Source organism: Pituophis catenifer, unplaced genomic scaffold (genome assembly GCF_029215685.1).
Source record: "Pituophis catenifer annectens isolate HBS135680 unplaced genomic scaffold, rPitCat1.0.hap2 SCAF_10, whole genome shotgun sequence".
Classification (NCBI taxonomy): Eukaryota; Metazoa; Chordata; class Lepidosauria; order Squamata; family Colubridae; genus Pituophis; species Pituophis catenifer.
In genome coordinates, this window is record NW_027256890.1 from 21,448,118 (window position 1) to 21,469,947 (window position 21,830).

The window sequence follows — 21,830 nt, forward strand, 5'->3', positions numbered from 1 at the left end:
AGGCTCTATGATTGGGCTCTATGATTGGGCTTATTATCAGGGGATGTCTTATTTTGGGGGAAACAGGGTACTATATGTGCTTAAACAGTAAAGGGTAAGATGCATAATATTTCTCAATATGGGAATTGTTGGATTAGGGGTTAGAAAAAAAGAGGTAGAAAGTTGTTGTTATTAGTTGCAAAGTCGTGTCCGACCCATCGCGACCCCATGGACCATGTTCCTCCAGGCCTTCCTGTCCTCTACCATCTCCCGGAGACCATTTAAGCTCACGCCGACTGCTTCAGTGACTCCATCCAGCCACCTCCTTCTCTGCCGTCCCCTTCGTCTTCTTTTGCCCTCCATCGTTCCCAGCATTGGGCTCTTCTCCAGGGAGTCCTTCCTTCTCATTAGGTGGCCAAAGGATTTGAGTTTCCTCTTCAGGATCTGGCCTTCTAGAGAGCAGTCAGGGTTGATCTCCTCTAGGACTGACCGGTTGGATGGCCTTGCAGTCCAGGGGACTCTTAAGAGTCTTCTCCAGCACCAGAGTTCAAAGGCCTCCATTCTTTGGCCTTCTCAGCCTTCCTTATGGTCCAACTTTCACAGCCATCCATTGCAACTGGAAACACCAGAGCCTTGGCTATACACACTTTTGTTGGCTGGGTGATGTCTCTGCTTTTTAGCATGCTGTCTAGGTTTGCCATAGACTCTGTGTGTCTGCACACAAAAACACACACTCGCTTCTAGAGAAGGTGGGTGGCACACAAATCTAATAAATTATATTTATTATACACATATGTGTGTGTGTGTGTGTGTGTGTGTGTATAATTTACAATATATATTTATTTATAACAATATTACACACCCACAGACATAACTCCCCTGTTACCACCCTTATAATCCCTTAATTCGGGGTGGAGTCCAGGTGATACATATATATGTATATGTATCAATATCTCAATATCAATTTTTCAATATACTGAAATCATATAAACCAGTAAAAGGTAGAAATTAAGAAAAAAAAGAGAAAAAGAAGGGGAATGAAATCTACCCTATTTTCCCGAAAATAAGACATCCCTTGTGTGTGTATGTATATATATATACACACACACACATACATACATACATACATACATACATATATATATATTTATATATATAAATATTTTTTATTGTTTCACAACCTCCTTTTTTTTGAAAAACCTTTATTAACACTTAAAATCCAAAAATGCAAGTTAAAATACCTCTATAGCAAAAATACATCCGTAATAATTATACAATTCAACGTCTTTCTGACAGTACTTAATTCTTAACTTTCTTCATCTATTCCCACATATTCCTTATTTAATCAACCAACTCCATTTCTATGTTGGAACAGTGTGTTTTCTATGTGTCCAAAGTGTTAAAATATAAACACACCTAGATTTTAATTGGATTAAATCGAATTAACATTTCATGTAAACGTATACCCACATTATACAGAAATCATTAAAAAAGTGATGAATGCCCATTAGCTCATCCTCAGCCATTTATTACCCTTACACGCATTTATAGGAGCATTTTTTAAGACGTGCAATTAATATGCAATGCAAAAGAGGCGAGCTCTGCATATACACTCACTCACCTATTAGGAGCCTCCAATGTAAACACTCCCACGTGGCTTTGGAGATCAAAGCAAAACATCTCGGAAACTCCGCCTCCCGACCAGGAGGGATGCGCCTCTCGACCATTAGTAGATCTATGCGGACTCGAAAAAGCCGGAAGTGCCGTTAAAAGGCGAATTTCCCTCCCGACGGAGAAACGGGCGGGATTTTAAACCACTCTCGAGCGACCCCCGGGCGCTCACTTTTCCCTCCCGGTCCCGTTCGGAGCAGGAGCGGGAGCGGGAGCGAAGCCGCGGCCGAGGCGAACAAGGCCTAAGGGAAGAGCGTGTGTGTGTCTGTGGGGGGAAAATAAAGAGAAAGAGAGGGGGATTACGTCACTTCCGCCGCGCGCCTCGCCTCGCCCCGCCCGTCGTCATGGCGAGACGTACAGCCGAGAGCGCCGTTGCCATGGCGACCGGTAAACACGCGGAGTCAGGCGGCGGCGGAGACGGCAGTGGCGGAGATGGTGAGAACCGCCGGGGGCTTTATTTCCCCCCCTCTTTTCGCCCGAAAAACGCCGGCCTGATCGGCTTCATCCGATCAGGGGTACCGTTAAACCCGTGCCTACTATCCCAGGAGGCAGGGCCGTTGTTAGAGAAGCCCCCCCCAAGCCCTCTGCGCATGCTCAGAGACACCCCCCCCTTTCCTTAAGTACCAAATCATTGGGTTTTATTATTATTATTATTATTATTATTATTATTATTATTATTATTATTATTATTATTATTATTATCATCATCATCATCATCATCATTATCATTATCATTTATCATTATCATTATCATCATCATATTATTATTACTATTATTACTATTATTATTATTATTATTATCATCATCATTATTATTATTATCATCATCATCATTATAATATTATTAACATTATTATTATCATTATTATTATCGTTTTATTGTTATCATTATTATCATCATTATCATCATTATATTATTATCATTATATTATTATTATTATTATTATTATTATTATTATTATTATTATTATTATTATTATTATTATTATTATTATTATTATTATTATTTTGGAACGAATGTATGTTTAAAAAAAGAAAAAGCAAACTCCTATTTTAGCCTCAAAGTTTTGGTCTGGGTAAATATCATGAATTAGAAATGAATATATATAGGTTGTTTACTATAAGGATTACTTTAATTCTTCCATATATCAGATAATTTTACTTTCTTTCTCTTTCCTTCCTTCCTTCCTTCCTGCTTCCTCTTCCTCTTCTTTCCTTCCTTCCTTTCTCTCTCTTTCTTTCTTTCTTCCTTCCTCCCTCCCTTTTCCTTCCTTCCTTCCTTTCTTTGTTCCTTCGTTCCTTCCTTTTTTCTTTTTTCTTTCTCTCTTTCTCTTTCTCCATCCCTCCTTCCCTTTTCCTTTTTTCCTTTCTTTTTTCTTTCTCGCAGTCTCCCTCCCTTCCTCCCTTTTCCTTCTTTCCTTCCTTTGTTCTTTCCTTTTTTCTTTCTTTCTCTCTCTCTCTTTCTTTCATTCTCTCTACCTCTCTCCCTTTTCCTTCCTTAGTTCCTTCCTTCCTTCCTCCCTCCCTCTCTTTTCCTTCCTTCCTTCGTTCCTTCCTTCTTTTTTTCTTTCTTTCTTTCTCTCAGTCTCTCTCCCTCCCTCCCTCCCTCCCTTCCTCCCTTTTCCTTCCTTCCTTCCTTCCTTCCTTTGTTCCTTCTTTTTTTCTTTCTTTCTCTCTTCCTCTTTCTTTCTTTCATTCTCTCTCCCTCCCTCCCTTTTCCTTCCTTTGTTCCTTCATTCCTTCCTCCCTCCCCCTCTTTTCCTTTCTTCCTTCCTTCCTTCGTTCCTTCCTTCTTTCTTTCTTTTTCTCTCTTTCTCTCATTCTCTCTCCCTCCCTCCTTTTTCCTTCCTTTGTTCCTTTTTCTTTCTTTCTTTTTCTCTCTCCCTTCCTTCCTTCCTTCCTTCCTTCCTTTTTCCCTTCTTTATTTTCTTTCATCCTTCCTTCCTTCATTTTATTGGCCACCCATCCTACCACAGGGTAACTCTGGGTGATTTTAATTTAATTTAATTTAATAATGTAATTTAATTTAACTTAATTTTAATTTAACTTAATTTAATTTAATAATTGAATTGAATTGAATTGAATTGAATTTAACTTTGATGTTTTAAACGCTTTGCAGATCTGCTGTGGCGAACCACAGGGGTAACCAAACCACCCCAGCGCTGGCTAGTTGTTGCCTTCATAAGAAAGATAACAAGATGAATGAAGGATAACTTTGGTTTATTTCCTGGTTGGCACAGCGGATTTGCAAAAAAGAAAGAAAGGGGGAAAAAATCCCATTTGCTTAATAAAAGATTTAAGGGTTGCATTCACCCAAACCCCTATCCACGATTCACCGATTTCATAAACCGATAACTTTAGTGTGCCGATAAAGTTACACTAAAGGACCATATTAAAATAAATAAACCTTGAATGGCCCTTAGAAAATCTGTAGGATGGACAAGATTTCCATCTGCCAGTTGCAAAAGCTGACACTGCTTAGATCCACCGATATGCTACTTCTGCTAATACGTTACACAACACCTTTGATCCTTGAGAAGAAGGGGATGCAAATGAAGGCAACATCTAAAGAACTTGCAGTTGTGATTTCCCTGGGTTGGGAACAGACCAGAGGTGGGTTCCAGCAGGTTCTGACCAGTTTCTGGAGAACCGGTAGCGGAAATTTTGAGTAGTTCGGAGAACCGGTAGTAAAAAATTCTGACTGGCCCCGCCCCCATCTATTCTCTGCCTCCTGAGTCCCAGCTGATTGGGAGGAAATGGGGATTTTGCAGTATCCTTCCCCTGCCACGCCCACCAAGCCACACCCAGAGAACCGGTAGTAAAAAAAATTTGAAACCCACCACTGGAACAGATCACAAATATTATTATTAATAATAATACTACGGGGGGGGGCGAAAGTGACTTACAACCAGTCCTCACACTTACGACCGTTGCAGCATTCCCACGGTCACACAATCCAAATTTGAGCGCTTAGCAATCGACATGTATTTAATGACGATTGCCGCATCCTGAAGTCATGTGATTGATCACTGTTCGGGACCTTCCCAGCCGGAATGGGAGAAGCCGGATTTGCTTAACGCCTGTCATGGCTCACTTAACAACTGCGGTGACTCGCTTAACAACCGCAGCAAAAAAAAATTGGGCGCGACTCCCTTAACAACCTGCCGTGCTTAGCAGTGGAAATTCCGGTCTCAATCGCGCACCACTTGTATATTAGCCATCCTGGCTTTTAAGAAGTCTTAGGAACTAATCAGGGAAAGCTTGCCGAGCGTCTTTCGAACACGTTTCTTTGTATTCACACTTTTCGTTCTTCCTTCCCTGCAGCCGAGCAGCGTGTGTTCGCTGGGCAGCTCGTCTAACGCTTCCTCAGCCAGATCCCGGTCTCATTCTCGCACCCGTTACCGGACCAAGGCTGCGAGTTCAGAAGTCGACGAGAGCCTCTTCGGGGTTTCCAAGGTGAGGGCAAGAAATCGTAGAATAGAATAGAAGCTGGAAGGGACCTTGGAGGTCTTCTAGTCCAGCCCCCTGCTCAAGCAGGAGAACCTATACCGCCTCAGACAAGCGGCTGTCCAGTCTCTTCTTAAAAACCTCCAGTGATGGAGCAAGGCCCCACAATTTCCAGTGGCAAGACGGTGAGTTCTAGTACATTTTTAGGCAGGAAAGCTGATTGGGTGGCTTTGTGCCAATCACCAGGAGACAGTGAGTTCTAGTACTCTTTTAGGCATGAAAGCTGATTGGGTGGCTTTGGGCCAATCATCAGGAGATGGTGAGTTCTAGTACATTTTTAGGCAGGAAAGCTGATTGGATGGCTTTGTGCCAATCACCAGGAGACAGTGAGTTCTAGTACTCTTTTAGGCATGAAAGCTGATTGGGTGGCTTTGGGCCAATCATCAGGAGATGGTGAGTTCTAGTACATTTTTAGGCAGGAAAGCTGATTGGGTGGCTTTGGGCCAATCACCAGGAGATGGTGAGTTCTAGTACATTTTTAGGCAGGAAAGCTGATTGGGTGGCTTTGGGCCAATCACCAGGAGATGGTGAGTTCTAGTACATTTTTAGGCATGAAAGCTGATTGGGTGGCTTTGGGCCAATCACCAGGAGATGGTGAGTTCTAGTACATTTTTAGGCAGGAAAGCTGATTGGGTGGCTTTGGGCCAATCATCAGGAGATGGTGAGTTCTAGTACATTTTTAGGCATGAAAGCTGATTGGGTGACTTTGGGCCAATCACCAGGAGATGGTGAGTTCTAGTACATTTTTAGGCAGGAAAGCTGATTGGGTGGCTTTGGGCCAATCACCAGGAGATGGTGAGTTCTAGTACATTTTTAGGCAGGAAAGCTGATTGGGTGGCTTTGGGCCAATCACCAGGAGATGGTGAGTTCTAGTACATTTTTAGACAGGAAAGCTGATCGGGTGGCTTTGGGCCAATCACCAGGAGACAGTGAGTTCTAGTACTGCTTTAGGCACAAAAGCTGATTGGGTGACTTTGGGCCAATCACCCGGAGACAGTGAGTTCTAGTACTGTTGGGTGATTGGGTGACTTTGGGCCAATCAACCAAGAGATGGTGGGTTCTAGTACCACTTTAGGCATGAAAGCTGATTGGGTGACTTTGGGCCAATCACCAGGAGACAGCGAGTTCTAGTACTGTTTTAGACATGAAAGGGTGGGCCAGTCCCTTTTTCTGAGCCCCGCCCCACCTCACAGGGTTGTTGTGGGGAAAATAGGAGGAGGAAGCTGCGTTGGATATGTTTGCCGCCTCAAGTTATTTGTAAGTCTAATAAAAAATATAATTAAACACATTTTGAAATCCCTCCCCGTGAATTTCCGAAGCTGTTCTGAGCATCTCTCCTTCCTTTACAGAATGTGCAGCTCTCCCGTCCCGGCAGCCCCGTCGTGATCCTCCGTGATGTGGGTTCGGCAAGAGGGAAGCCTTTGGGATGGGGCCGCAAACCCGAAACGATCCGGCTTATTACTCGAGACCTCATTCGGGACCTGGTGTAAGTCCACCGTGGTCTTGTACCCCAATTCCGGCTTTACTCCTCCTTTCTACAACTCTGTAGAGATTCTCAGTCATCCAGGTCCTGGTTGTCCCAAAGGTGATTTTTCAGGAGGCAACTGGACTTTCTGTTTTTTTTTTCTTTTGAAGACATTTCGCTTCTCATCCAAGAAGCTTCTTCCGCTCTGACTGAATGGTGGGGAACGGAAGGATTGATACTCCTTGCAGACAGTAGTCTGCAATTTTTCCTCCGGGATTGTATAGCTAAGAAGATGACTGAGAATCTCTACGGACTTTTAGCTATACAATTTGGGATAAACACTCTTTGTACGGTGTGGGAGTAGGACAGGGCTGGGTTCTACTTACCTTTACTACCGGTTCGCCACGGGATCGCGCGCACGCACGCCGAGCTTCTGCCCATGTGCAGATCGTCTATGATGACATCTGGGTGGGCGGGCGGTTTTACTACCAGTTTATTGCAGGGAAAAAAATGGCAAACTACAGGAACCGTTTACGCCACTCAGGTGACCCCTCCGAGGACACAGATATAACCTCCAAGCAGCCTCAACGACCTTCTAAAAGGATGCAAATGACCAGCTGTCTGCAAGGAGGATCAATCCTTCCGTTCTCCACCGTCCAGTCAGAACTGAAGAAGCTTCTTGGACGAGAAGCAAAACGTCTTCAAAAGAAAAAAAAACAAAACAAGAAAAGTCCAGTTGCCTTGTGAAAAAAGCACCTTTGGGACCTCTCTTTTCCACAGCTCCCTCTAGGAAGCAGTCGGGAGGGCCCCGACCACCATCATGGCACCGCCATGGATGTTTATTTACTTGCTGAATTTATTTGCCACTTGTCTCGCTGTGAGGCTTCCCTGAGTGGCATACAATAACAAAAAAAGGAAGAAAATGTAACAGACCAGGGTTGTTTCACAGCCTCCGGCCACATCCGGCCCTTCGGCTATCCGTGTCTGGTCCGCGTGAAGTCAATTGGCAGTTAGGAAATAAAATGTAAATAAATGTGCCACAGGGGAAGAAGCCAAATGTGTAGCTTGAGGCAAGAAGAAGAGGTTTTTTGCACACCTGTGGCAGAAAAACCGGCCTCAACACCTGGACACCAGCAGGAGACTTGGGACAGGGTGGCTCAGTGGCTAAGACACTGAGATCGAAAGGTCGGCAGTTCAGCGGTTCGAATCCCTAGCGCCACATCACGGGGTGAGCTCCCGTGACTTGTCCCAGCTTCTGCCAACCTAGCAGTTCGAAAGCAGGTAAAAAGAAATGCAAGTAGAAAAATAGGTACCACCTTTGGTGGGAAGGGAATAGCGTTCTGTGCGCCTTTGGCGTTGAGTCATGCCGGCCACATGACCACGGAGACGTCTTCGGACAGCGCTGGCTCTTCGGCTTTGAAACGGAGATGAGCACCGCCCCCTAGAGGCGGGAACGACTAGCGCATATGTGCGAGGGGAACCTTTACCTTTACCTTATGGGCTCAGCTCTACACAACAGCCCCCAGTTTCTCCTACGGCTCCTTGGGAAAATTAATCGCCCCGATTACCCGTATCTCAGCAATTTTTCAGCAATTTCGAATGGCCTTTTAACAAACGGCCGTAAATCGAGGACTACCTATAGGTCTAACTGTTCAACCTGGAGCGTCTCTGGGTTGAGAGATGCTGGGGACGGATGTTAAATGAGAAGACCCACATGGGTGAAAATACAGGGAGTCCTTGACTTGCGACAGTTCGCTTAGTGATCATTCAAAGTTACAACGTCGCTGAGAAAAGTGAGCTACGGCCATTTTTTTTCCTACACTTAAGACCGTTGCAGCATCCCCCGCGGTCATGTGATTTACGTTCGGATGCTTAAACAGCCGTCTCGCATATATGTGAGATCCCGGGGTCATGTGACACGATCCCCTTTTTACGACCGTCCGACGAGCAAAGTCGATGGGGGAAAGCCAGATTCGCTCAACAACCGCGTTGCGAATTGAACAACTGCTTAACGAACGCGGCGAGAGACGTCGTAAAACGGGGCAGAACTTGCTTAACAGATTTCTCACTCAGCAACGTAAATTTTGGGGCTCAGTTGTGGTCATAAGTGGAGGACTACCTGTGTTGGATGGATTTTGTCCCTGCTGGTTGCAATGCTTGGCTGATACTGACTTTCTTTCCCCACTCCCTCCCCTCCCCTCCTCCCCATCCCTCCCCAGCGTCCCCACGGTGGATCCCTCAGGAGAATCTCTGATCATCAGCCCTGAGGATTTTCAACGGATTAAAGAATCCTCTCGCGTCCTGACGAAGGAGGAGCGTGACAGCCAGCAAGCGGCCGCCAGGGCAGAGCGAGAAGCCACCATTGTAAGTCTGTTAATTCCTCCTTATTTCCAGGTTGAATCTCTCTGTCGGGTTTCGAGGTCGTCTCAAATAAATTGCATTTCAAACAAAGTCTTTGAAGAAAAGCTCCTATTTATTAAGCACGACATTCTAAATCCGACTTCATCGAAGCCAACACTGACTTCCAGACCCAAAACCCTCCCTTTCCGTTCCCCACTCCCCTGCACTCATTGGCCATCTTCCAAGTCACTCTACCCCTAATCTACTGCTCCAGCTCAAAGGAATTTCCCCCCTCCCATCCCATCTCCTAGGGGATATTATCTCCAGGGAAAATAAGTAGGTGAAAAGTCAAACGTCCCTTTCCAGACGCCTCCGCTTTTCCTTCTTATGTCAGCACTAGAGTAAATGCAGCTTGAAGTGCTGACACTCTCCTTGATCAGTTTCCATACCTAATTCCTAATCTGGCCTTCGGGTGCTTTGGAAAATAGCTTGACCCCCTTCCTCCTCTCTGTGGCAGCCCTTCAAATATTGGAAGTGTGCTATCCTGTCTCCCTGGTCCGTCTCTTCACTAGACCAGCCATGCCCAGTTCCTGCAACCGTTGATTCTATGCCTCTGTTGATGCAACCAAGGATCGTATTAGCTTATTTTTGGGCTGCTGGCTCATATTTTATCATCGTCATCTGGAGTCAGTCACTCTGAGCTGTTTAATGACCCGAACCACCTATTCCTCCACTTCCCAAGACCCTGGATTTATTTATTTTTTTTGAAAGAAGCTTATTCTTTCTTTTATTTTTTAGCCAAGGAACAAAGCTTGCTTTGGGGCCTCTCCCATTTCCCATTTTATAAACCTTCTCTGAGTTGTCAGGAAGCTAATTGGCAGGTTATTCCCGAAGCTCTCCGTCACATTCCTCCGTGCTCAATCATCGCTGCTCAAGCCGTACTCCATCATCACTCAATCATTGGTAGCGTTCCTGCCAATGTTTGTTTATTCCAGACTGTAGCAAAGTGGAAACAAACTTCAACGGCAAGGAAAAGAAGAAAGAGGGTGGCGATTATCATACGTTTAAATGAGGCAGCGATTAAAATAAACTGCAGGCATAGTGCCCTGCCACCAATACGCTAATTTGGCAGATGAATAATATTTCACGCTGATTGAGTTTCAAATACGTCACATCTAAATTAGATTTGTTGCATTGTATTCTCCTCTCCTCTCCTCTTCTCTTCTCTTCTCTTCTCTTCTCTTCTCTTCTCTTCTCTTCTCTTCTCTTTACTTATACATCTGCTTGCCTGCCTGCCTGCCTGCCTGCCTGCCTGCCTGCCTGCCTGCCTGCCTGCCTGCCTGCCTGCCTGCCTATCTATCTATCTATCTATCTATCTATCTATCTATCTATCTATCTACCTATCTACCTATCTATCTACCGTGTTTCCCCGAAAATAAGACCCTGTCTTACATTTTTTTGAACCCTGAAATAAGCGCTTGGCCTTATTGCCATACACTCAAAAGCCCAATTGGGTTTATTATCAGGGGATGTCTTATTTTGGGGGAAACAGGGTATCTATCTATCTATCTATCTATCTATCTATCTATCTATCTATCTATCTATCTCTACCTACCTATCTACCTATCTCTCATTATCTATCCTGTTTCCCTGAAAATAAGACCTAACCAGAAAAATAAGCCGTAGCATGATTTTTCAGGATGCTCGTAATATAAGCCCTACCCCCAAAATAAGCCCCAGTTAAGATTGTCAGTAGACGGAGGCATTTAATAGTGTATTTCCCACAAAATAAAACCTAACCGGAAAATAAGCCAAAAATTAATATAAGACCTGGTCTTATTTTGCGGGAAACACAGTACCTACCTACCTATCATCCATCCATCTATCTATCTATCTATCTATCTATCTATCTATCTATTTCCTCATCTATCTTTTAATCTATCTCTTAATCTATCTCTATCCATCCATCCATCCATCCCTCCATCCCTCTCAAAGCCTCTCATTTGGGTGAATCCAAGATAAGGTAGGTGCCAAATGAAGAAAGGAACATAATTTTCCCAGGCTTTTTTTCCCCCTCTAATCAATTTTGGCACATCTATTTAATGCCGCTTCTGGCTCTCCGACTGACTTCATTGTCGGCCTGATCAATTGTGATGCCGGCTAGAAGCATTTCCTTGGAACAGGGCTGGTCCCTCCACCCAAAAGGAAGTGGGAGGTGTTTTTTTTTTCCTGGTATGAGTTCCAGGCTTGGGAACCCAAGTGGCAGGGGACGCACCCAAAACATCTTTCTTCCTCGTCTCCCTCACCCCAGGTGGCCGTGAACGAGCGCAAGAAATCCATGAAGCTCAAGGAGATCCTACGGAAGAAAAACGAGAAGCTCAACGACCTGGAAGAGGAAGCCAAGGAGCGGGCCCAATACCTCTTGGAGCGGGCGAACAATCTCCGGATGGAGCAGGAAGACGAGATCAAAACACTCGGCGAGGTGGGCAAAATCAGGCTGAAGGGGCGAAGGACGGAAAAATTTAGACACCAGCCTTAGACTGACGGACACAGCGAAGCCCCAAATGTCGACTTGCTAAGCGAGAGATTTTGTTCAGTGAATTTAGCCCCATTGAAAGGCCTTGCTTCCTGCAGTCGTTAAGTGAGTCACACGGTTGTTAAGTGAACCTGGCTTCCCCGTTGGCTTTGCTGGTCGCAAAAGGGGATCGCGTGACCCTGGGACACGGCAGCCGTCATAAATATGAACCAGCGGCCAAGCGTCTGAATTTTGATGCGCCTGACCCTGGGGGTGCTGTAACGGTCATAAGTGTGAATAAGTCATAAGTCATAACAGCCATAAATCACTTTTCTCAGTGCCGTTGTGACTTGGGATGGTCACTAAATGAACTGTTGTTGTAAGTCGGGGGACTACCGGTATAAATATTTATGCTGGTAGATGGGAAACGGGAACCCCCATTTCATACGGTGTTTTGAAATGAATAAAGCGGTTTTTAATTCTCCCCCTCCCCCTTTCCGTCTTTTGTAAGATCCCATTGAATAATGTACAGGTCGTCCTCTACTTATGACCAAAATAGAGCCCGAAACCTCTGTCGTTAAGTGAGACGTTTGTTAAGTGAGTTTTTCCCCATTTTAAGATCTTTCTCGCCTCGGTTGTCAAGTGAATCACTGAAGTTCTTAAATTAGAAACCTGGTTGTTAAATGAATCCGACTTCCCCATTGACTTTGCTTGTCAGAAGGTCGCAAAACAGGGATCACATGACCCCGGGACACTGCCACCGTCATAAATACGAATCAAGGGAGCCCAGAATTACTTTTCCTAAATGAACGTTGTCCATTTTACAACCTTTCTGGCCACGGTTGTTAAGTGAATCCTTGCGGTTGTTCAATTAATAACCTGATTGTTAAGTGAATCTGGCTTCCCCACGGACTTTGTTTGCCTGTCAGTCGCCAAAGGGGCCCGTCATAAATACGAGTCAGTTGCCCAGCCTCTGAATTTCAATCACGTGACCACGGGGACGGCTGCTGCGGTCGTTAGTGTGAGGAAAGGGTCCTAAGTCCCTTTTTTTTCAGCGCTGTCGTAACTCCGAGCGGTCACTAAGCGAACCGTCATAAGTGGAGGGCTATCGTCTCTCGGCAGATTATCCTAGAAGCCAAGTGCCATGCCATTCGGGATGCTCAGATCCTGGAGAAGAAGCAGATTGACAAGGAGATGGGCGGAGAGGAGAGGAGAGTGGCCCACCTGATGGAGGTCGAAAGGCCAGAAGGCCAATCAGATGCAGGACGAGCTGGAACGGAAGCGGAAGGAGGAGCTCTACAGGTGAAGGAACTGACTGACGCCGCTCTTCTCTCTAGCCAGGGCCTGGCAGCGGGGAAGCCTGCCAATCAATAGCTACGTAGACTTATATACCGCTTTATAGCCCTCTCTAAGCGGTTTAAAGAGTCAGCGTAAGGAAGGAAGGAAGGAAGGAAGGAAGGAAAGGAAGGAAGGAAGGAAGGAAGGAAGGAAAGGCAATACCAATAGCAATAGCAATAGCATGTAGACTTATATACCGCTTTATAGCCCTCTCTAAGTGGTTTACAGAGTCAGCATAGGGAAGGAAGGAAGGAAGGAAGGAAGGAAGGAAGGAAGGAAGGAAGGAAGGAAGGAAGGAAGGAAGGAAGGAAATTCAATAGCAATAGCAATAGCATTTAGACTTATATATCGCTTTACAGCCTTCTCTAAGCGGTTTACAAAGTCAGCGTAGGGAAGGAAGGAAGGAAGGAAGGAAGGAAGGAAGGAAGGAAGGAAGGAAGGAAGGAAGGAAGGAAAGGCAATACCAATAGCAATAGCAAAAGCATGTAGACTTATATACCACTTTATAGCCCTCTCTAAGTGGTTTACAGAGTCAGCATAGGGAAGGAAGGAAGGAAGGAAGGAAGGAAGGAAGGAAGGAAGGAAGGAAAGGCAATACCAATACCAATACCAATAGCATGTAGACTTATATACCGCTTTATAGCCCTCTCTAAGCGGTTTACAAAGTCAGCGTAGGGAAGGAAGGAAGGAAGGAAGGAAGGAAGGAAGGAAGGAAGGGCAATAGCAATAGCAATAGCATGTACACTTATATACTGCTTTACAGCCTTCTCTAAGCGGTTTACAAAGTCAATGTAGGGAGGAAGGGAAGGAAGGAAGGAAGGAAGGAAAGGCAATAGCAATAGCATTTAGACTTATATACCGCTTTACAGCCTTCTCTAAGCGGTTTACAAAGTCAGCGTAGGGAAGGAAGAAGGAAGGAAGGAAGGAAGGAAAGAAACTCAATAGCAATAGCAATAGCATTTAGACTTATATACTGCTTTACAGCCTTCTCTAAGAGGTTTACAAAGTCAGCGTAGGGAAAGAAGGAAGGAAGGAAGGAAGGAAGGAAGGGCAATAGCAATAGCAATAGCACGTAGACTTATATACTGCTTTACAACCTTCTCTAAGCGGTTTACAAAGTCAGCGTAGGGAAGGAAGGAAGGAAGGAAGGAAGGAAGGAAGGAAGGAAGGGCAATAGCAATAGCACATAGACTTATATACCGCTTTAGAGTGCTCTCTAAGCGGTTTTCTGATTAAATAAGACTTTATTCAATCCAACATTTCAACAACAACAAAATAGCTCCACGTCCCGCCATATCGTACTACAAGGACGGGGGTGGGGGTAGGGGAGATGTCGGGCAACAGGGCAACATCTCAAGAAGGTTGAGATGAAATCTCTCAGGGTCTCGCAAAGAACGTCAAGATGAGTGCAGTCCCCTCAGCTGGAGGGGTCTCGAAGTTGGCAACTTTAAGATGGGTGGGCTTCCACTCCCAGAATTCCCCAGCCACCTTGCTTAGTGCAGACATTTTTAAAACAGGCTGGCTGGGGGATTCTGGGAGTGGAAGTCCACCCATCTTAAAGCATGCTGGCTGGGGGATTCTGGGAACTGGCAAGCGGCTCCCCTGAAGCCCCCTTCTCTCTCTCCCGCTCGTCTTTTCTAGGGGGAGGCGCCACCTCATCGAGCAGATTGAGAAAAACGAGGAAATGCGAGCGATGAAAGCTGAGCAACGTGACCAAGAGGCCCAGGACATGCTGGACTACCTAGAACGGCTGCAGTTTGAAGATGAGAGGGTGAGGCCCAGAAGCAGAGGGGCAGGGGGAATGAGTTCTAGTCCTGCTATGAAAGCCGGCTGGGTGACTTTGGGCCCATCACCCGGAGATGGTGAGTTCTAGTTCTGCTTTAGGCATGAAAGCCGACTGACTTCTTTCTCTTTCTTCCCTCTTCTCTATTTCCCTCTCTCTCTCTTTCTTTCTCTTTGTTTCTTCCTTCCTTCCTTTTCTTCCTTCTCTTTGTTTCTTCCTTCTGTCTCTTTCTTCCCTCCTTTCTCTATTTCCTTCTCTCTCTCTCTCTTTCTCTTTGTTTCTTCCTTCCTTCTTTCGCTTCCTTCTTTTTCTTTCTTTCGCTTCCTTCCTTCTATCGCTTCCTTCCTTCTTTCTCTTCCTTCCTTCTCTCTCTTTCTTTGTTTGTTTCTCTCTCTCTTTCTTTTCATCCTTCCTTCCCTTCTTTCTCTCTTTCTCTCTCTTTCTTTCTCTTTCCTTCCTTCCTGCCTTCCTCCTTTTCCTCCTTCCTTCTTTCTTTCTATCTTTCTCTCTCTTTCTTTCTCTTTGTTTCTTCCTTCCTTCCTTCTTTCTCTTCATTCCCTCCTTTCTCTTTCTTTCTCTCTCTCCCTTTCTTCCTTCCTTCCTTCCTTCTTTTTCTTTCTTTCTCTTCCTTCTCTTTCTTTCTATATTTCTCTCTCTTTCTTTTCATCCTTCTGTCCCTTCTCTCTCTCTCTCTCTCTTTCTTTTTTTCTTTCTTTCTTTCTTTCTTTCTTGGATCTTGTGTAGGAAATGGAACGCCGTAGATTGGAGCGCTTGAGGATCCAAGCCGAGATCCGGAACATCAACGACGAAAACCAGAGGCGCAAAGAGGAGAAGCTGAACCAAGAGAGGATGGCCGACATGCGTGTCCTGGAGTACCAGCGGCAGAAAATGGTACAGTGTGTGGGTCGCAGGGAAGCCGCCCAAGCCCTCCTACCCATCAACGGCTTCTCCCAAGGAACCATCTCCCCAAAAAGTGACCCCCGTTGTTGGGAAAGCTCGATGGGGGCCTTTTCTGGAGCGGCTCCCCCGGAGGGCGGAATTCCCTTCCCACAAAGGGTGAGAGTTAGTCCTCCGAAGTTGCCGAGGTGAAAAAAAAAATCTCATGGGGTTTCTTCTCCTCGGGCAGCGGGGTTGGACTAGAAGACCTCCAAGGTCCCTTCCAACACTGTTGTCCGTTTCTTCCTGAACGCAGGCACGGGAAGCCGAATTTGAGGCCGAGCAGGAGAAGATCCGTAAGGAGAAGGAAATGGAGACGGCCCGTCTGCGGGCCTTGCAAGAAAAAGCCCAGGATCACCAAGCAGAACAGGTGCGGTCTGGTATCGGGGTCTTTCACCTCAATTGCCCACCCAAAAAGGGGGCAAGGAAACCTTGTGGGCAGGGGTGGGCTGCTGAGGGGGGGGGGGTTCGCAGGGGTTGGGGAGAACCTCTAGCTAAGATTCTGTGCAGTTCGGAGAACCCCCAAATCCCACTCCTGGCTGGCCCCGCCCAATTTTGCAGTATCCTTCCCCTGCCACGCCCACCAAGCCACGCCCACAGAACCAGTAGTAAAAAAAATTTGGATTTCACCAATGGACTAGGGGTGACATTTATTTATTTATTTATTTATTTATTTATTTATTTATTTATTTATTTATTTATTTATTTATTTATTTATCTATCTATTGGTTGATTTATATGCCGCCCTTCTCCAGAGACTCAGGGCAGCTTACAATGCGTTAAGCAATAGCCTTCATACTTTTGTATATACCTGCTTAGTAGGGCTTTCGGCCCCCCCAAGCTGTGTTCTTTTTTTATACAAAGTCAGTTTATTGCCCCCCACAATCCGGGTCCTCATTTTACCTACCTCGGAAGGATGGAAGGCTGAGTCAACCTTGAGCCTGGTGAGATTTGAACTCTGAGTAATTGCAGGCAGCTGGTGCTACTTAACAGCACTTTAGGCTGCTGCGCCACCAAGACATGATGGCAGTGGTCCAATATCTCAGGGGCTACCCCAAAGAGGAGGGGGTCAAGTGGCGCCTGAGTGGCGTAGGAGGCTAATGCCTCCTACTAAGGCAGCATTTAACATCCAGCTGCCTGCAATTACTGCGAGTTCAATTCTCACCAGGCTCAAGGTTGATTCAGCCTTCCTAAGGTAGGTAAATTGAGGACCCAGATTGTGGGGGCAATAAGATGACTTTGTATAAAAATATACAAAAGTATGAAGGCTATTGCTTAACGCATTGTAAGCCGCCCTGAGTCTCCGGAGAAGGGCGGCATATAAATCAAATTAAAAATTTAAAAAAAAATTTAAAAAAGTTATTCTCCAAAGCACCTGAGGGCAGGACAAGAAGCAACAGGTGGAAACTAACCAAGGAGAGAAGCAACCTAGAACTCAGGAGAAATTTCCTGACAGAACAACTAACCAATGGAACTGCTTGCCTCCAGAAGTTGTGGGTGCTCCTTCACTGGAGGCTTTCAAGAAGAGACTGGAAAACCTTCCTTGGTCTGAAATGGTGGACGGTCTCCTGCTTGAGCAGGGGGTTGGACTAGAAGGCCTCCAAGGTCCCTTCCGACCCTATCCTTCTGTTCTTCTTCTGCCCCTCCAGCACGCCCTGAGGGCCAAGCGCAACCAGGAGGCCACCGAGCGCGAGTGGCGACGGAAAGAGAAGGACGCCGTGCAGAAGAAGCTGCAGACGGAAGCCATGTTGAAACAGAGCCGGTTGGAGCAGGTGGCGCAGAAGGAGCACAATTTGGCCGTCCAAGTGCAGCGCGACCGGGCTGAATTCGAAAGGATCGTCAGGTGGGGCACTGGGTCACCTACCTTCCTGTAATTTTTTTTCCGTTGGTCCTGGTGGGGAATAAACCCTGAGGAGGTGGGAAGAATTGGACTAGCACAGGGGTCAGCAACCTACAGCTCCGGAGCCATATGCGGCTCTTTGGGCCCTCTGCTGTGGCTCCCTGTCAGGTGATCTCATCACTGGCTGGCCCCGCCCCTCGCCCTCCCCTCCCAGTCACTTCTCGCCTGGCCTGAGAAGGTAAGGGCGACGGCGGGGGATGGAGAAGCGGCCGGGGCAGAGACAGAGAGATACAGAGAGAGGGGAGAGAGAGAGAGACATAGAGAGACATAGAGAGAGGGGGAGAGATACAGAGATACAGAGAGAGGGAGAGAGACATAGATACAGAGAGAGAGGGGAGAAAGAGAGACAGAGAGAGACACAGAGAGTGGAGAGAGAGAAAGATACAGAGAGAGAGGGGAGAAAGAGAGACAGAGAGAGAAGGAGAGGGGGAGGAGAGAGGGAGGGAGTGGAGAGAGAAATATGTCAAAAGGATTTTGTGGTTCCCGGTGTTTTTTAACAACTGCTTCTCTGCCCTAATGACCGACTGGACAGGCGTAGCTTTTGGGGGGGGTGTTCATGTAACCAGTTCAGCGGTTCGAATCCCTAGTGCTGCCGCGTAACGGGGTGAGCTCCCGTGACTTGTCCCAGCTTCTGCCAACCTAGCAGTTCGAAAGCAGGTAAAAAATACAAGTAGAAAAATAGGGACCCCCTTTGGTGGGAAGGGAATAGCGTTTTCCATGCGTCTTTGGCGTTGAGTCATGCCGGCCACATGACCACGGAGACGTCTTCGGACAGCGCTGGCTCTTCGGCTTTGAAACGGAGAGGAGCACCGTCCCCTAGAGGCGGGAACGACTAGCACATACATGCGAGGGGAACCTTTACCTTTAATTTGGACTAAATCCTATGAGCTGCAGTTCCCCTTTCCCGCCACCGGTGGCACTGCCTCGGGAACAAAATTTACCCTATGCAAATATTTGGTTCCCGCCCATTGGCATCACTCAAGAAGCTGATGAATTATTTATCACGCATCGGTTTCGGATTGGTGGGGGGGGAGAGAATTCAGTTAAAATCGATCCTCAAACCAGGTAGACTGGCAACAGTCATCGGATGACAAGGCGTCTAATCAACGGGTTGAATAAGATTGACGTTTTCCCCATACGATGACACGTCAGAAAAGGGAGCCCATGGATCTTCCCAGGGCATTGAGTTCAACCCACCGGAGGGGTGTGGGGGGGAGAGAAAGTCCCCCCCCCCTCTGAGAAATTTGGAGTTTTCATCATCACAGATGAAGCGTTTGAACGTCTTCCGAAGCTGTGAGGACGGCTGAACCACCATATCCCATTTGTCCAGGTGGGTTTTGTCCCGCTCGAGCACGGGGCTGGACTAGAGCATCGGTCACCAAATTTTGGTGGTCCGCAGAAAAATTATTTGCATTTTTTATACTGCACTAAATCAGGGGTCCTCAAAGTACGGCCCCTGGGCCGGATACGTGCAATGAACGTTTGTGTTGCTGCAGAGAGAGAGAGAGAGACATAGAGAGATACAGAGAGAGGGGGGAGAGAGAGAGACATAGAGAGATACAGAGAGAGGGGGGAGAGAGAGACATAGAGAGATACAGAGAGAGAGGGGAGAGAGAGAGACATAGAGAGATACAGAGAGAGGGGGGGAGAGAGAGACATAGAGAGATACAGAGAGAGGGGGGAGAGAGAGACATAGAGAGATACAGAGAGAGGGGGGAGAGAGAGAGACATAGAGAGATACAGAGAGAGAGGGGAGAGAGAGAGACATAGAGAGATACAGAGAGAGGGGGGAGAGAGAGAGACATAGAGAGATACAGAGAGGGGGGGAGAGAGAGACATAGAGAGATACAGAGAGAGAGGGGAGAGAGAGAGACAGAGAGATACAGAGAGAGGGGGGAGAGAGAGACATAGAGAGATACAGAGAGAGGGGAGAGAGAGACATAGAGAGATACAGAGAGAGAGGGGAGAGAGAGACATAGAGAGATACAGAGAGAGAGGGGAGAGAGAGAGAGACATAGAGAGATACAGAGAGAGAGGGGAGAGAGAGAGACATAGAGAGATACAGAGAGAGAGGGGAGAGAAAGAGACATAGAGAGATACAGAGAGAGAGGGGAGAGAGAGAGACATAGAGAGATACAGAGAGGGGAGAGAAAGAGACATAGAGAGATACAGAGAGAGAGGGGACAGAGAGAGACATAGAAAGATACAGAGAGAGGGGGGAGAGAGAGACATAGAGAGATACAGAGAGAGGGGAGAGAAAGAGACATAGAGAGATACAGAGAGAGAGGGGAGAGAGAGAGACAGAGATACAGAGAGGGGGGAGAGAGAGACATAGAGAGATACAGAGAGAGAGGGGACAGAGAGAGACATAGACAGATAGAGAGAGGGGAGAGAGAGACATAGACAGATACAGAGAGAGGGGAGAGAGAGAGAGACATAGAGAGATACAGAGAGGGGGGAGAGAGATACAGAGAGAGATACAGAGAGAGGGGAGAGAGAGAGAGATAGACAGATACAGAGAGAGGGGAGAGAGAGAGAGACATAGAGAGATACAGAGAGGGGGAGAGAGATACAGAGAGAGATACAGAGAGAGGGGGGAGAGAGAGACAGAGAGATACAGAGAGAGAGGGGACAGAGAGACATAGAGAGATACAGAGAGAGAGGGGACAGAGAGAGACATAGAGAGATACAGAGAGAGAGGGGACAGAGAGACAGAGAGATACAGAGAGAGAGGGGAGAGAGAGAGAGACATAGAGAGATACAGAGAGGGGGAGAGAGATACATAGAGAGATACAGAGAGGGGAGAGAGAGAGACATAGAGAGATACAGAGAGAGAGTGGAGAGAGATACAGAGAGAGGGGGGAGAGAGAGACATAGAGATACAAAGAGAGGGGAGAGAGAGAGACAGAGATACAGAGAGAGAGGGGAGAGAGGGAGCGATAGAAAGGGGGAGAGATAGATACAGAGAGAGGGGGAGAGAGGGAGACATAGATATAGAGAGAGGGAGGAGAGAGAGCTACATAGAGAGATACAGAGAGAGAGGGAGGGGGAGAGAGGGAGGTAGGGAGGGGAGAGAGAGATGTCAAAAGGATTTTGTGGTTCCCGGTGTTTTTTAACAACTGGTTCTCTGCCCTAATGACCGGCTGGATAGGCGTGGCTTGGGGGTGGGTCATGTGACCGGTGGAAGTGAGTGACATCGAGTTGGCCACGTCCAAGCAGATTTTGTGGCTCCCGGTGTTTTCTTTTCTGTGGGAAACGGGTCCCAATGGCTCTTTTGAGTATTTAAGGTCGCAGACCCCTGCCCTGGGCAGACCATCTCTTAAGGCCTCGCTTGCTGTCGAGCTGACCTCCAACCCCCGCCGCCTTCTCTTCCTCCCTCCCACCCCCCCACCGCAGGATCCAGCGGGAGCAGATCGAGAAGGAGCGAAAGGAACACGAGCGCCGGCTGGCCCTCCAGATGACCCACGCGGACGAGCTCCGGCGCCAGGTGCGAGAACACCAGCAGCAGCAGGTGCAGGAACGCATCGCCATCTTTGAAGAGGGCAAGCGCCTCAAGGAGGAAGCCCGCCGGCGCAGCGATCGCCTGAACGAGATCAAGAGGAGGAAGCTGGACGAGCTGCGGTAAGCAACCGACTCCCGGAGACTGAATTGAAAAGTTCAGATTTAAACACAGTTGGAAGGGACCATGTAGGTCATCTATTCCAACCCTCCGCGCCCAACCAGACCCCGGCCAATCGGCGGCTGCTACTTAAGGATGGCGCCTGTCTGGAAGGATATGTGGATCTTTTATTGGGTTCACCCTACATTTCAACGGTCGCTAAGCGGCCAGCCTTAAATCGAGGCCTTACCTGCACGTTGTCCCTCCATGAGGACTAGGCTCTTGTTTCAAGCGTTGATGAAATTTCTCTCTCTCTCTCTCTCCGCAGAGCTGCCGGGCTCCCTGAGAAATATTGTGTGCAGGTGGAACGCAAAGCTTTTGTTCAGTCCGTCCACTGAGCCGCAGAGATGCTTTTTCACTAGTTAACTCTCAATGTGTAGCCTAGATTTCTATTTTCTTATCCTTAATTGAATAGATCTATTTCTGGATGCATTGGTGTGGAATTCATTATTTCGGTTCTTTACAAAAGTTTAAGCTGCACGGAAATGCCAGGTGTTTATCTTTATTATTTTATTTTATTTTATTATTATTTTGCTTATTTTATTTTATTTTATTTTATTTTATTATTTTATTTTATTATTATTTTGTTTATTATTATTTTGTTTATTATTATTTTGTTTATTATTATTATTTTTATTTTATTATTATTTTGTTTATTTTATTATTATTTTGTTTATTTTATTATTTTGTTTTTATTATTATTCTAGTGTTTTGTTTTATTTATTGTTTTATTATTTC

The 21,830-nt window shown here is 46.5% G+C and overlaps 1 protein-coding gene across 1 annotated transcript; it reads left to right on the forward strand.

The window, feature by feature from the left end:
- The first annotated feature begins 1,994 nt into the window (after positions 1-1,994).
- On the forward strand, positions 1,995-21,466 carry CFAP45 (cilia and flagella associated protein 45). The gene is given in 14 exon segments (XM_070951487.1): positions 1,995-2,170; positions 4,257-4,263; positions 4,975-5,106; positions 6,507-6,643; positions 8,842-8,986; positions 11,274-11,444; positions 12,600-12,719; positions 12,721-12,779; positions 14,457-14,586; positions 15,343-15,489; positions 15,791-15,904; positions 17,184-17,377; positions 20,831-21,055; positions 21,361-21,466. Coding segments are annotated over 14 exon segments (1,827 nt in total). The 3' UTR covers positions 21,431-21,466.
- Positions 21,467-21,830: the final 364 nt, after the last annotated feature.